The sequence below is a fragment of the Urocitellus parryii genome, chromosome 7 (genome assembly GCF_045843805.1).
Source record: "Urocitellus parryii isolate mUroPar1 chromosome 7, mUroPar1.hap1, whole genome shotgun sequence".
In the NCBI taxonomy this organism is placed as follows: domain Eukaryota; kingdom Metazoa; phylum Chordata; class Mammalia; order Rodentia; family Sciuridae; genus Urocitellus; species Urocitellus parryii.
This window is the reverse complement of record NC_135537.1, coordinates 180,741,651-180,757,270: the sequence shown is the minus strand read 5'-3', so window position 1 is coordinate 180,757,270 and position 15,620 is coordinate 180,741,651. Positions and strand designations below refer to the sequence as shown.

At 57.7% G+C, this 15,620-nt stretch overlaps 1 protein-coding gene across 1 annotated transcript in view; it reads left to right on the top strand.

The window, feature by feature from the left end:
* The window catches only part of Cyth1 (cytohesin 1), a 68,011-nt gene that overhangs the window by 41,904 nt on the left and 10,487 nt on the right, over positions 1 to 15,620 (top strand). The window contains exons 2-10 of the mRNA XM_026408405.2: positions 1,230 to 1,312; positions 2,441 to 2,505; positions 6,261 to 6,327; positions 6,464 to 6,582; positions 6,856 to 6,936; positions 7,709 to 7,821; positions 8,814 to 8,962; positions 9,342 to 9,453; positions 14,306 to 14,382. Coding sequence (XP_026264190.1) covers positions 1,230 to 1,312; positions 2,441 to 2,505; positions 6,261 to 6,327; positions 6,464 to 6,582; positions 6,856 to 6,936; positions 7,709 to 7,821; positions 8,814 to 8,962; positions 9,342 to 9,453; positions 14,306 to 14,382 — 866 coding nt within the window. The remainder of the gene's footprint in view (positions 1 to 1,229; positions 1,313 to 2,440; positions 2,506 to 6,260; positions 6,328 to 6,463; positions 6,583 to 6,855; positions 6,937 to 7,708; positions 7,822 to 8,813; positions 8,963 to 9,341; positions 9,454 to 14,305; positions 14,383 to 15,620) is intronic.

Here is a 15,620-nt window from a genome sequence, read left to right as displayed (position 1 = left end):
CTCAATTGACTGTTGATTTGGGGGTAACCTGAGGGCGAGGGTGTGTTGGTTAGAGTGTGTTTCCCACAGTGTTCTTCTGCAGGTCCTGTTGCTCCCAGCCGTCCCCTTGCAGCTGGGTGGGTGTCTGTTCCCAACCTGCTCCTCGCCTGCGCCCTAGGCGGCCCCTGGGACACGCAGTCTGGGGTGGGCAGGAGCCCCCAGGCAGGTCCAGAGTCCGAGGGCTGTGGGGTGCAGCTCCTGCCGGGGGCTTGCTCTGCAGGGCCGTGCGGTTCTGCTTCGGGATAAAGGGTGCTCCAGCCCTTGGGTGTGGCAGGCCATGGCCTGCAGGGTGCCTGCGCCCATGCATCCTGCGCCCTGGAGGAAGGCATGGGCACCCTTCCTTTGCTCTCTGGGCTCTGGAAATGCGTCAGCCTCCCTTCTGCTGCCGGCCTTCTCCGCTGGGACAGTGGTCCTTGGCAGAGTCCTCTTTTTGTTCCCTTACTGTTTCGAAGCGGATCATGGGCAGGTAGGGGACAGGAAGCTCAGTCTGACGTGTCATGCAGGTGCTGACTGTGGCTTTCTAGAAAGCTCTGTGTGGTGTGCTCACCCAGAGCTGTCCAACTCTTTGCACAGAGGAGGAGATTTGATCCTTGGTGGCCGGCAGGGTGTTCCGGGTGAGAGCTATGATCTGGAATTGAGAGACCTTGCTCTGAGGCCGGGGCGCAGGTGGACATTCAAGCCACCCTGGAGGGCGCGGAGCAGACAAGACGGCCACCCCTCGGTCCTGGAGCAGAGCTCTGCCCAGTGTGGTGTCTCTCTCTCTGCAGTCATGGTCTCCTCACCCCCCCCCCCACGTGGCTTCTCAGCTTGCCTCTGCTCCCCACCCATGGCCCACGCCACCTCTCTGCCACAGCTATCTCTACCAGGCGGTGCCGTGCCAGCCCTGGGCACAAGGGACTGAGGAATGGGGGTGGCCTGCAGCCTCTGGCTGGAGGGGGTGGCCAGGCAGCCAGCCTGATGCCACCCTCAGCTCCTCCCTCTGGCCCCTGCCAGCTGTCCTCGCCCAGCTCTCCTGGGTGACTGCGGCCGCCCTTTGTTGGCACACCTGCTGAGAACTGGAGCCCCATGGCTTCGTGCACTTAGTTGATTCTGAAAATGGCCTCTGGTCTTTCTTTTGCTCTGTTGCAGGGTCCTTCTGTGTTTCTGGGGAGGTGGAAACTTGCTCAGTAACATTTCCCTCCTCTTTGCAGTTCCCAGCGACCTGACCGCAGAGGAGCGTCAAGAACTGGAGAACATTCGGCGGAGGAAGCAGGAGCTACTGGCCGACATTCAGGTAGGAGGGCTGCCAGGAGGCTGACTATCTGGCACACGGAGACACGCTCCATTTGTGCACAAGTGTGTCCTTCGCAGAGTGTCACTTGGAGCTCTGGACAGAGCGTAGGACTGGTGACCCCTCTGCAGGCTCTCAGCAAGCTTAGGTGTGCAAAGGTCTGCTCACTGCTGACGTTCGGAGAGGGAGTGGCAGTGCCCCTGTGCTGTCACCTCGTGGCTGCCTGGAGTGGCCTCGGGCTTGCTGGCTCTGGGTGCAGGGCCCAGCCTGGCCACACACCAGATGACTTTTGGTTCCTTGAACTTGAGCGTGGACTCCCAGGCCTCAGAAGGGCTGAGGGAGCTGATGTTTATGGAGCACTTAGTGTGATTTCAGGTCCCTAGAGACTCTTACTCGGGGACAGTAGTCTTAGTGTGTTTCCTGGCTCCTTTTCAAAACTGTCCCAGTTTTGTAGGAAGGAAGGCCTTAGAACCTGAGAGCTGGATGACCTTGCCCGGGGGCAGCACGTGTTCCCTTCTGAATTTCCCTGGACATCGAGATGGGTGGGAAGAGGACAGGCCTGAAGCCCGGCCACAGTGTGAGAGCAGTCGCCGCCTTGCTCCGCTGGTTGGGGGCTTCCTCACTGGGCCTGATTCTTTAGTTCCTGGTTCACTGGTGAAGGCGGGGAGGTGGAATGGCGCTCCTAGCCCTCCATCCTGAGAGCCACTGAAGGGGACGGTGGTGGGAAGAGGGTGGATTTGGTCAAGGTAGAACTGGTTGAATGTCCCCTTTGCCAGCCATGGGGTGGGTCAGTGCCACCAGGCCTTGGGAATGAGAGTGTGCCCAGGACCTCTGTCACCCTGCTTGGTGAGCTGTAGATCTGTCCTAAGAATGTGCATCAGGTGGCCTCCTCCCGGTGGTGGGTGCTCCCCCAGGACACCTGAGCTCTGAGGCAGGAGCTGCGTTGTCTCCCTGCTGTACGTGCCTGGGGGGCGTGGTGGGCCTGGGGTAGCCGGCTTCCCAGCCCTGCCCACGGGGACCGCTCCATCCTGCTGTTCCATGTTGTCTTGGGCCAAGGCAGCAGGTACGAGGCTTGGGAAGTATCCCTGGTCTGCGGCGTCCCTCCTGGTAACTCTGGCCCTCTCTTCACAGAGGCTGAAGGAGGAGATAGCAGAAGTTGCTAATGAGATTGAAAACCTGGGATCCACAGAGGAGAGGTGAGTCTGCCCGGCTCTGGGCGCCACATTGCTCGGCTTCTCACACACCCACCTGCCCTCTGGGAGGAGAAAGTCCTTGCCCCACATGGGCCCACGTGGGCCCGCACCTCTGCCGGCCAGTCTTCCCTGCGGAAGCTTTGCACGAGCTTGAGCCGCGCCGAGGCTTTCACGTTGTTGATGTGGCTTCCCCTCTTGTCCGCTACTTGTATTTGGATTCTCGCTCTTTCTTTGTACAAAGGAAGCTTAACAAATGCCACCAAGAGTTTCGAGGGCCCTGAGCAAGGCTTTGAGCCTGTCTTCAGCTCCCTCCAGTCGAGGGGAGAGAGCACAGAAGTTGGTCTTGGTGTCTGACCAGGGTTGGCGCTCCGTCTTGCTCTGAGCGACATGATGCTGGTGGTGTGGTCCTGAGTGGGCTCCCGGGCTGCCTTCTGATTCCTAATGTGGCCCGTGGGCTGTCTCCAGGTCCCTGCACGTCTGTGCTGTTCGGAGCCCGAGTCTGCCTGTTGGGCTTCCTCCGCCCTTTGCTCCCTGCTTTAGCCTGGTATGGGCAGGGCCCCGGGAAGGGCAGCCAGGCTCTGGATCGTCATTTTGGTGTTTTGGATTACAGGTTTCTTACTTTCCATTTGAAAAATTGTAGCTTAAAAGAAATGGATAGGGGCTGGGGCTGGGGCTGAGTGGTAGAGCTCTCACCTAGCATGTGTGAGGCCCTGGGTTCCATCTTCAGCACCACGTAAAAATAAATAGATAAAGTAAAGGTACTGTGTCCAACTACAATGAAAAAATAAATACAAAAAAAAAAAGAAATGGATAAATTAGAGTTTATCAAAGTTTGAAACTTCTGCTCTTACAAAAGATAACTATGAAAGTATGAATAGGAAAGTCACAGTGGACGGGTATGTGTAGCGTGCCCATCCAAGCAGACGGAAGAGAATACGCACACTTCAGTAGTGAAGATGCCCAAGGCACAGGTGAGCACAGAAGCTGCGTGTGCAGCAGCCATGGAGCTCAGCCCTTGGTAGGAGCCGTCAGGGGAGGCTGCCGTGGCAGCCCCTTCACCCGCTCCTGGACAGCTGGGATGAGACCGCTGCACTTGGCCTGACAAGCGCCAGCCAGAGAGGAGGACGCCCTCCTGGGAAGCTGTGCACACCCTTGCTGAGGCCCAGCAGCTCAACTCCTGGACGGTTACTCAAGAGAAATGGAGACATGTCCACCAAAAGAAGTGTCGGGGACGTTGATTCCAGTCTGCTCAGGAATGCGGAGGAGCCAGCTGCTGTGTGCCGCTGTGAGGCAGAGCCTGCGTGCAGACCGCTGGCTTGCGAGGTTCCAGGGCAGACCAGGCTCAGCTGCGATGGTAGAGAGCGCAGGGCACGTAGAGGGCTGGCAGAGCAGGCTCCGGCTGGAGTGGTGGCCTCCAGCCGCACACGCGTGTCCAGACGCCTGAGCGGGGCGCTCAGGCATGTGGAGTGTGCCTGAGTTTACAGAGGAAACCATGGCTTTTTCCCGATTCTAAAAGAGAGGAGTGTTTCTCACAGGCATTGGTAAGCACGGAAGAGCTCGGAGGGAGCAAACTTCCCCTCGTGCTGGTCCAGGATCCCCTGACCTCAGTGTGTTTTGGCCTCTGCACAGGCATGTTCAGAACACGGGGCACCATCTGCTTGGTGAGTGCCTGCAGGTGGTCATGGTGCACCCAGGAAATGACTCCAGGACCCGAGTGGCTGGGCACCTGCGACAGTCAGCTTGCCAGCTCCTGGGGACTGCAGCTCTCCACAGCTGCACCGCAGTCGAGCCGGGAGCCATGATGTGGTGACACGTTTTTCACTCTGGAACTTGAAATGGTTTTCTGGTGTCGGAAGTCCTAGGGGGAGCTGTCCTGCAGGTCCTGCACATCTGTACAAAGAGGGTCTGGTGCTCCTGTCAAGGTTCTAAGCACAAGCCTGATGCCGGCACTGTGTAGAAATGACCTAAATGTTCTTCATCAGAGAGAAAGGACCTGCCCGTGTGCTGTAGGGTCCTAACCTTCTGAAGTGCAGGGGTCGACCCATTGTCTCAGGTGATGCAGAAGCAGCAGGAGCTGTTTTGTTTGGGATCCCACTGTGGGGGGACACTGGTATGGAGATTGGGGAGGGCCTCCTAGACCAGGGGCGGCAGAGGGCCTGGGCGGGAGCTACGGTCTCAGTGCTGGGCGGGGACATGAGCTGACGTCATGGAGAGCTGGTGAGCCTCCAGTCTCTGTGAGTGTCCAGATAGCCATGGGCAGCGGCCGGTACCATGCAGGCCTGGGGGGCATGGTCCCTTCAACTAGGGACCAAACAGGCGCAGGACCCTGAGGGTCACCATGGTTACGTGTCTGGCTCAGTAGGGCCTCTGAGGCTGCCACACACTGTTACAGGAAATTACAAAACAGGGTTTTTCTTGTGTGGAAATACAGGGCCAAGTGACCTTCCTGGATTTAGGAAAATGAGAGGACCATTGAGATCCAGTAGGAATTTCTAGACACTGGGACTCAGCAGTTAGTTCCAGCTGGAGTGAAGCTGCACATGCCCTCTGCAGCTGTTCCTCTGGGGACCCTGTCACCTCAGGTCCTGGCCTCCTAGTCTTGAGAGTTTTCTGTTTCCCTTTTAAAACAACACCAGACAGGAACCTCTGTTCCTTCCTTGGATTTAGCCAGGGAAAACGTGCTCCTGAAGGCAGAAGCTTTTATAAGTGTGTCTCTGAGACTGTAAAGTGCCATCTCATTGACTGCAGAGCTTCCCAAATTTGCATCCACACCAAAGTTTCTGTTGGAAGTCTTCAAAGTTCAGATTCCTTGGCTCCACCCTGGAACTTCTGAGTGACTCAGTGGCCCAGAGCTTGCCGCAAGGGGTCCCAGGAGGCTGGTGTGTGAGAGCAGCCTCCTCACACCTGTGTGCTCAGGTGCTCACCTGGCTCTCCGGGCTCAGGCTGCAAGTGTGTGCAGTGGGCTGTCTGAGGAGTGTCTGCAGGTCTGCAGTTTTTGTTCTAATACAGTCAAAGAAAACTGCTGCTTATCTGAGCAGTTCCTGAGAAATTAAATACAAATGCGCCCTATGACCCACCGGTGTTCACTCTGACCAAGAGAAACAGGAATGTCCATGCACACAGAGAGGTGCACATGGTGCTCACAGCATTTCAGACGCAATGGCCCCTGCTGCTGATGCCCAGTGCCCACCGTCTGGAGGAGAAACACTGTGTCTGTGCGTGGGTGGAAGGGACAGAGCACTGGTGCACACCAGGCGTGGGTGAGCCTGAACACGCCAAGCAGGACCGTGCCGAGTCAGATAGTGCCAGGTGCTGTTCGCAAGAGTCGAGAGTGGGCACACTGGAGACAGCAGGTGGACCCACGGTCACTCGGGGTGGAGGTGGGAGGGAGGGTATCTGGAGTGGGCCTGGGGACATCCTGGGGCTGGTGACACAGTCTAGCACTGGCTATGATGATGGGCACACCACTGAGTAAGCCGACAGCGCCTCAAGCAGACTCCTAAAGTGCGTGTGTCACATGACATATGAGTTGTGTCTTGATGAAGTTTTTTTTTTAAATGTCATCAAAAAAGAGAACGGCAGGTCTGGGGTGGAAACGGCACAGAGCTGTGTCAGGGCGTCCCCTGCCCTCGCTCAGCAGGCCTGCTGCCCTCCCAGGACCACCCAGCAGCACTGCAGGAGGGGGCCGCACATGGGGACTGTCGTGCCTCTCAGACCTCCTCTGCCAGAGCGCTGAGGGCCATGTGGTTGTCTTTCAGGAAAAACATGCAGAGGAACAAACAGGTAGCCATGGGCAGGAAGAAATTCAACATGGACCCTAAGAAGGTAGGTGAAGGAAGCAGCAGAGCCTCTGCCTCCAGGCGGGTCTGGCTCAGGTGGACCACAGGTGTCCTTCTGAACCTGACCTTGACCCTCCTCACGACCCTCCTCCGAGGCCTCACACTGCCACGCCTCTCCCCAGGGGATCCAGTTCTTGATAGAGAATGACCTGCTGAAGGATACCTGTGAGGACATCGCCCAGTTCCTGTACAAGGGGGAGGGGCTCAACAAAACGGCCATCGGCGACTACCTGGGGGAGAGGTGATGCTGGGCGCCGCGGGAGCCCTGGGTGGGAGGCAGCAGCGGCCATGTGGGCGAAGAAGGGAGCTGCTCTGGGGAGTGGCAGCTGGCCTGTCGAGGGGGCATGGGGACACTTGTTTAGCCAGTAAGCAGAGTGACCCAGGCATCGCCCTGACTGTGTGGATGGCCCTCCTGGAAAGCCGGTGGCCCTAGGACTTGGTGCGGGAATGCTGCCTGGGGGTCGGGTTCGGTACTGACCTCTGCTCCTGCTCATCTCTCGCCTGCTCCCGACAGGGACGAGTTCAACCTCCAGGTCCTGCACGCCTTCGTGGAGCTGCACGAGTTCACCGACCTGAACCTCGTCCAGGCCTTGCGGTGCGTGTGCTCGCGGCAGGCGGCCCCGCACCCATCCCAGCCCTGGGGGGTGTGCTCAGGGGGCAGGGGATGTGGGACCCCCTGCGTCTCCAACTTGAGGTCTGGGAAGCCGAGGAAGCCTCCCGTCAATTTTGAAATCTTTTCTGTTCTTTGGTTTAGAAACCCTTCGAAATCTTGCCCAGATAGATAGTGTGCTCCATTCCATTTTAGAAAGGAAAAAGTAAACCTCACTTTTTCACTAAATTTTTTATTCTGGGACATCAGAAATTGTCCTTTGATATTTTCATTGCCATAGGCAGAACTAGTAACGTCATTGTTTGTCCTGTTACTTTAATAGATGAAAAGAGCACAGAGTCAGACCTGCCCTGGGTGGGGTGCCTCCAGGCGGGTCAGTGGTGGGGCCCTTGCCCAGCACGCGAGAAGTCCCAGGTTCCGAAAAGAAAAACCTAGGGTAACAGCTTCTCTCCGACTTTCAGGGGTCAGTTGTGGGTGTGCTGGCCTGTCCTGGAGTTGTTAGGAGGAGCTCATCTGTGTTTCAGTCTGGGGTCTTCTGAGGAGGAGAGTGGTTCTTTGGAACAGGAAGGCCAGGGTCTCCTTTCTCCCGGGCACTGGGCCTTGGGTGGAAGTGGCGGTGGTGTGGGCGGGAGGTCCGCAGCTGCACAGGACTAGCACCTCGCCCAGCCTCCTTTTCCTGGGGTGTCGGAAGCTGTGGGCAGTTGAGCTGTTCCCAGGGGCCCGGCCCTGTCCTGGACACCTTCTCTCTGCCGTGCAGGCAGTTCCTGTGGAGCTTCCGGCTCCCCGGAGAGGCCCAGAAAATCGACCGCATGATGGAGGCCTTTGCCCAGCGGTACTGCCAGTGCAACTCAGGCGTGTTCCAGTCCACGGGTGAGCGGCCTCCTCCTGGTGTCAGGCTCTGCTCTGAACAGGGGGCTAAGGTTCATGCAGACAGACACTTTTTTGGTGGTATTTATAATAGAAAATACTTGGAAGTGACCCTACAGTCCAGCATTATGGCCCTGGGAATATAAATTGTGGTGCCTCTCAACTATGACATATAACTCTTAAAAATCAAGTGTGAGCCAGGCATGGTTGGCCATTCCTGTGATCCCAGTGCCTGGGAGGCTGGCGCAGGAGGGTCACAAGTTCAAGGCCAGCCTCAGCAACTTAGCAAGACCCTGTCTCAAAGTAGAAATAGAAAGGGCTGGGGTTGTGGCTCAATGGTGAAGAACCCTCGGGTTCATTCCCCAATAGCAAGGGGGAAAAATCAGATTTTTAAAAACTGGGCATGGGAACATGTGCCTGTAGTGCCAGCCTCTGAGGAGGCTGAGGCCGAGGCAGGAGCAGCGCTGGAGCCCAGGAGTCTGAGGGCAGCCTAGGCAATACATTGGAACCTCCCATTAAAAAAAAAAAAAATCACATTTTTATGAAGAATTCTATTGATAATGGCAAATGACCAGATTAGCAGAAAAGCACTGTGTAAACGCGTGTGTTTGGGTGGGGGTGGGTGCACACAGGTCAGTTTGAGTCAGACTTTGTTGCAGTTTGGGTCCCTGAAATGCACTTGCAGTATCACGCACAGGCACATTTAGTAGAGGAGGTAAAGCAACAGGTGTTTGCTAACCAGTGGGACTGCAGATGTGTGTGTTCTCTGTTTTCTACGTGGCTGGGTTTTCCTGCCATGGACGTGTTCTCCTTTCAGTCTGAAAACACAGCGTCTTTTAGTCTCAAGGACGGCATGGACCTGTGTCCTCGTCTTGCAGGTGGCCGTGCCCAGAGGTCACTTCATGGCTCCCCGGGCCCTGGGAGCTGGGCTTCCCCGGGTGGCGCTGGCTCCCCTCCTGGGGGGTGTTTCTGATGGGGCTGTGCTTTCCCGCCAGACACCTGCTACGTCCTGTCCTTCGCCATCATCATGCTCAACACCAGCCTGCACAACCCCAACGTCAAGGACAAGCCCACCGTGGAGCGCTTCATCGCCATGAACCGGGGCATCAACGACGGGGGGGACCTGCCCGAGGAGCTGCTCCGGGTGAGCCAGCGGGTGGCTCCTGTGCCCTTGGGCGGAACAGGGAGAGAGGGCACAGAGTGCCGTGCCCACTCGGTTCATTCCCTTGCTCCCGTGAATCCCACTGACGTGTTGGTGGGGATGCCACCAGGAGTGAGGTGGGGTGGTTTGCAGCTGAAGCTGCGGGCTCCGGCAGAGTCAGGCAGCCTCCCTTTCTCCCCCAGCCTCCACGGAGGGCTGCTCGCCTCTCACCGTGGGAAGTAGCAGTGCCCGTCTTGCTCCCCTAGTCCCAGGGCCCTGGGGGGCACGTGCTCTCTGCAGGCTCACAGTGAGTGCCTGTGGAATGAATGGGGGGAGAGATCCTTCTAGAATCAGAGACATACAGTGTCGTCTTTTATCCCAGAATCTGTACGAGAGCATAAAAAACGAGCCCTTTAAGATCCCAGAGGATGACGGGAACGACCTCACTCACACCTTCTTCAACCCAGACCGAGAAGGCTGGCTGCTGAAGCTCGGTGAGTCCAGCCCTGGCCACGGGTCCGGGCAGGAACTCTGAGGACAGGCCACAGGAGGCGGGGTGGGCACAGCACCCTGCAGAGAGTCCGCCTGGCTCTGTTCTGGCAAAGCCCCCCTCCAGAAAGGAGGCAGCTGGCACGGCCAGGGTCACAGAGCCACTAGGACAGGCTCTGCCCCAAGGGCACTGCCCACACCTGTCTGGCCCTGTGCTCTAGAATTGATGGCCGGGTTCTTTGAAGCAGTGGCCTTAGGTCCTGGACCCCACCCGCCCCCTTAACCCTGGAGGGTGACCAGCCATGTCCATCTCTCTACTGCGCATCCCAGAGTTGTGATGGCACTCCCGCCCGCCCGCCCAGCACATCGTCACTTCCTGCTGCATCTGCTCCCACAGGCAGTGTGCATGGCAACCCCAGGCCTGGCCCCTCGGCCCAGCGCTCCTCCTCATCCTCACGCAGTGGCCCTCCCGCAGCCACACTGCCCATTCTGCTCTCAGCACCGCTGGTGGTCCTCCTCTCCCCTGCCCCAGAGGGCTCGCAGGGCCTTTGGCGGGAAAGCAGACCCATGGGAGGAAGTGCAGGGTTTCCTACACATCCGTGTTCACACGTGGTCATCCTGTTGTTGTTCAGCACAGACAGTCTCTACATGACTGTGTCCCTGTGTGGGCCTCTGGAGACACTTTGCTGTTCCTCCTGCTGGTGTTGCTGAGTTGGCTCCCATGGGAGCAGTGGGGCGCCTTAGGACCTGCGCTCCCACCCCACACATGGGGAAGGCGGAAGTAGGGGCTTTTGTTTCTGACCAGTCCAGGTGGTAGCAGGACTTACATTCCTCGGGAGAGCCCAAGTTCTTGTGTTCAGACATAATGACTTAATTCATAAGTCCCCAAGCACCACCTCACTGTCTGCGTGCGCCTTGTGTGTCTCTTGAATTGGCCAATGTTTCACAAGTCCTGAGGCCATAGAGTCTCTAAAGTCGCTGACCCCACAGGCAGCCTGCTCTACTTCCCTATCTCCAAACCACCAACCGGGTGGAGTTAGAGGAGGTAAAAGGGTATCATACTGGAAACTTAGGATTCACTTCCCCCAGTGAGATTTGTTTAAATGCTAACACTGAGTGTTCGCCCTGGCAGCTTAGGTACTAAAGTTAGAACAAAGATCATCTCGGTTCTTGTACCAGGATGACATGCAAATTCATGAGGCACCCCTATGTTTACAAAGAAAAAAAATAAAGCTGGGTGCAGTGGTCTGCACCTTTAGTCCCAGCCCCTGGGAGACATGAGCCCCCGAATTGGAGGCTGGCCTGGGCAGCACAGTGAGACCCATTCCCCAAAAAAGCCATTTACCTGGACCTGAGGCTTGCTTTTGAGCCCTGCGTCCCATTCCCCCTCCGTGCTCAGGAGTTGTCACTGTGGCACACGTGGTCACTCCCTGGAGTCCGTGGGGCAGCAGGCGGGACCAGCAGCCCCTGAGGCTGTGTGCATGTCCGTGTGTGTGTGTGTGTGTGTGTGTGTGTGTGTGTGGCCATAAACATGTGTATTGTTGTGCACACACATACGTGCACGTGTATTCATGGGTACACACATGTGCATTCTTGCACATACTTTTAAGAGAGACAGCATCTGAAGAAAGCTGTTTGATTCTCCCTGAGGTCACTTTCCCTCTTTGCTTTGGATTCTGGGCAGACTAGTGACCATTAGCCTTACAAAAATGGATTTGTGGCATCCTGGGGACCAGGTCCTCAGTGGCGCCTCAGGTCTGGGCCTGCAGGAGGCCGGTTGCCCACTTGGCAGGGTCAGCTCCCTCCCCGGGCAGACTCAGCGCGGCCGATGCCTGCACTCTGAGGTTGAGGAAGTGGTTTGGTTTCTTTGTGTTAATTTTCTTTTCTCCCTCATTTGTATGTTCCCATGGTTTTGGCTCTCCTTTTCCCCGCCCCAACTCCAGGAGGTATGTAACCTGCACCGCTCGCGCTCTGCCCAGGCCACTGTCATTGCTGCAGCATTTTCTTATTTTGTTATTTTTGGTTTTTTTGTTTTAATCGCTGGTGGTAGTGTTAATGCTGCTTCTAACTTATCGCACAGTCCCTAGGGAACGGGGCAGGCTCGGGGCTGGGGTTGCTCTCCATGTTCCCATTATGGGGATGAAGTACACTGGACAGCAGATGCCAAGGTGCAGGCCAGCTTCCCCAGCACAGTGATGCGAGGGGGCGTGCTCAGAGAGGGCTCGTGAAGACAGAGGTTCCCAATGCATTTTCTTGAAATTATCTGCAGGCGTGTGCTCTGTTAATTCAAATTGATGCAGGGCAGGTGGTGCATGCCTGTAATCCCAGCAGCTTGGGAGGCTGAGGCAGGAGGATGGCAAGTTCAAAGCCAGCCTCAGCAACTTAGCAAGGCCCTAAGCAATTTAGTGAGTCCCTGTTTTCAAAATAAAAAATAAAAAGGGCTGGGGTGTGTGTCGGTGGTGAAGCAGGCCTGGCTTCAATCCCTGGCACAGAAAACAGAAGTGAATCCCCACTGTCTTCCGTGAGTCAGTCTGCTGGGAGTCATTTCAGCAGTGAGGACGGAGAGAATGGGACCTGGGCTTCCCAAAGTCACGTGCTTCAGACCCCAGGATTGAGAAGCAGATGACACTTGGGACATTTGCCTTTTGATGAGAAAAGGAGGCCCTATCTCCCCGCCCTGAATGGTGCCAGGTGAAGCTTAATGCCCAGGGCTGAGAGCCCTGCCCGCAGCCCCGAGGCCTCTCCTCGCGGGAGGGCACAGCCTCGACTCTGGTGTGTGCTTTCCGCCCTCCTCTTTTCCCAGTGAGTCCTCCTTAGAATCCCAAATTGGCCTCAGAGCTATGTCGAGGGCATCTGCGCCCCATTTGCTGATTTGGGGAGGCCGGGGGAGGCCGGGCGCCCTTCAGCTCTCTGCCTTGGCCCGGCTCGAGCAGAGCCACAGCGGGAGAGACCCAAGGTGGGCCTCCCCACATGACTGGGGCCTGTCAGGTTGTCTTCAGTGTTGGGAAGGCGTCTCTGGAGGGGACGAGGAGCGTGCGGGGGGGTCCTGTGAGTTCCACAGGGACTGTCCTAGCGCACATCGATCTGTCTGCTTGTCCCATGTCTGTTTTTCTGTCCACATGGACACGTTCCCCTGAGCCTGCAGCAGTGCTCCTGGTGAGGACCCTGAACACCGTGTGGTCAGGGTGACGCAGCCTTCTGGGGTCAGCAGGGGACTCCTGCAGCTCTGCTTCTTCTCCTTGATCTCCTTCCATCCTGTTCCTTTTGGCATCTGACCCACCTTTTTCATGGTTTGCTAAGTCCCAGTGTCACCCGGGGTGGTGTCCTATGACAGTGCACGGGCGGTGGCCTGGGTTGGTGGTTCCTGTGTGCTGAGGCCTGCCAGGGGCACAGTCTCCTAGGTAGCTGGAGGCCCCCGCCTGAGTCTGAAATGGGGGAGGCCTCCTTTGTAAAAGCAGACGGTCTCTCCTGTGACCGCATCTCCTCCTGTGACCTCTTTGTTGGCACCCAGGTCTGCCCGGCCTCGGTGGTGTGCAGGCATCCTGCCACATAACCCTTGGGATATTTACATATGACTGACCCAGTGCATGGGGTTGGCCTCTGCTGGCCGGGGCCTCCTGGCTGCGGGGCCTGTGTGCCTGTGGCCTGCTCCCTCTGGGAACCCAGGTGTGCCACGTAGAATCTGGCTAGAGCTCAGGACCACACAGAGCCGAAGTGGCCCGCCGGCCACGCCCTGTGCTCTCAGGTTTCCTCTGGGCGAGCCCACAGACAGGTCCTGGCAATTGGAAAGAGTCCCCAAAAAACTGACCCGTTGTTGCAGGCCATTGGCAAGAAGGGCAGGAGAGTACCCACCAGGTCCTGCCAGGGGCACACTGGGGACACGGCCCTCCCAGGGGGTCAGGACTTAGTGACAGGGTGGAGCTGAAAAGAGCAGGCGCAAGATGAGCCTTCACCTGACAGGCTTGGCCAGGGGCTTCAGGCCGAGGGTCTCCTGGGAGAGGGCTCCGTGCAGCCAGGCAGTGAGCTTGGCCTTCCTTGGGTCTGTCCCAGTGTGACTCCAGGACCCACCTTCGCTCATGGGAAGTATCGAGAGCACTGAGTGCTCGGTCACCACGGGAGTCCCGTCTGGCCCCAGCCCTCTCGCAGCAGCCATTTTTGCCGCCGGCCCAGCAGACTCTCCATGGAGACGCAGACTGTGCCAGGCAACAACCCCACTCCCCACAGTCGCTTCTTTCTGGTGAAGGAGTCTGCGTTGATGCTCCCCCAGGACTCTGAGGGCTTTGTTTTCAGGACACCAGCCAGAGGGCTTCCAGCTGGTGCGGGAGTTCGCCTCGGTCAGGGGGGTAGAGGGTGAAGGGACGTGGCTTGAGTCCAGGGAAATGGACCTCACTGGCAGGTTGCCATGCTTCCTCCCCGTCCGCTGCCGCCTGTCACTTCCGTAGAGCCTTCTCGGGGCCTGGCTGGTTGTCAGTGGCAGCCAGCTGTGCAGGGTGCGGGCCCCGCCTCCTCTCCGCGCTGCCCGTGTCCACCACGCAGGCTTTGGCTGCTTCTCCTGTCCGCGGCACATTTGCGATACATGTCATTGTCGCCCCTGGGGTCCTCCCCAGCCATGCTCTCTCTCATCTGCTGTCTGACCCATCTCGGGAGTCATCTGGACACGCTTGCTCTGCTCGTACCCATAGACTTTCACGTCGTGAAAGATGCTTTGTCTTGGCTGTGTCTCGTCACTGGTGCCAGCTTTGCCATGGTCTAAATGTTCCCCAACACCCTGCCCCGCCCCTCCCCGGAAGACTGTGCCGTGTGTTGTGGACTGGGCGCTGGGTCTCCTGTCCAAGCTCCTCTCTCTTTGCTCTGTAGGTGGCAGGGTCAAGACCTGGAAGAGGCGCTGGTTCATCCTGACTGACAACTGCCTTTACTACTTTGAATACACCACGGTGAGCACCTGCCGTCGCTCCACGGGACGGCTCAGGCCTCTAAACACTCTAACCAAGCTCCCTCAAGGGGCCTGGGAGTGGTGGGATTTGTCCTTCCACAACTCCTCTGGGGTCGGGGAAGGGTTGAAGCCACAGGTGAGAACTAAGGGGACCCCCAGAAAGGGGAGCCCTCACAGGGATGTGGAGCCCCTGGCCCCAGGAGTACGGCTCAGCAGCACCTGGTTCCGGAGGGACCCGAGAGCAGTGTGCACGGTGTTGGGCTGGGTTTGGAGCTGGCTAGAAAGAATGGACTTAGATCAGTGGCCAAGCAGGAGTTGGTGGCCTTGCTGAGAGGGACGTGTGGGGACAAGGAAGCGTGGTGAACTGGAGAATTCAGGTTTTCTGGGGTAGCAGAAACTGAAGGATTTGTTTCTCTGAAACAGCTCAGGGCATAAAATTCAGTGGAGAAAAGGAAGTGAAGCGAATCAGTAAAAGCTGACTTGAGACCGTCTGGAGTTCTACGAAGCTCCAGTTTCCTTAAACCAGACAGGTTCTGTGGGCTCTGTTCCGTGGAGGAGGACCCAGCCATTCTGCATCTGTCTCCTCCCTTCTGTGGCAGTGGCCTGTGGGGATAGAAAGCAAGGGGACGCGCCAGAGAGCCCCGCAGGTGACGGTCTTCAGGCCGCGGCTCACACCAGTGGCCTGGCATTGCCGACTCTGCCGGCCTCCTGGTGGATGCCCAGAAGTGTGGGCACCCGGCAGTGTGGGGTGTGGTCTTGTGGCTGAGCTGGGAACGCTCACTGCTGTTCTTCCCCTGGCTGTCACTGCGTGAAGTCCTTGGTCTCACTGAGGTGGTACTCAGGCAGCAGGGCCCCGCCGCCTGGCAGCTCATGGGTTGGACCGCAGCACCTGGCTGCCCCCTGGAACCGGGGCTTCACCCTGCTCTCCGTCACTGAGAACGTCATGCAGATGTGGCTTCTCCCCTGGGCCGAGCTGCACACGTGTGTCAGGGTTACCTCAGTGCCCTCCCACAGGCTCTCTTAACGGGCGGGTGGTGGCCTTCAAGGCACAGCTCTGACCGGGGTCCAGCAGCTGGCTCTGCTTCTTTTCTGTATTGAAGATGTCCTCGGGTATCAGCAGCGCCCCTCAGATCTGTGAAGTCACAGAGTGAGCTTTCTCCTGGTGAGCCAAGGGCCTCTGAGCAGACGAGCAGGGAAGGCGTTCTGTCCACCTCTGGCCCCACGGGTGGCCTTCTTTCC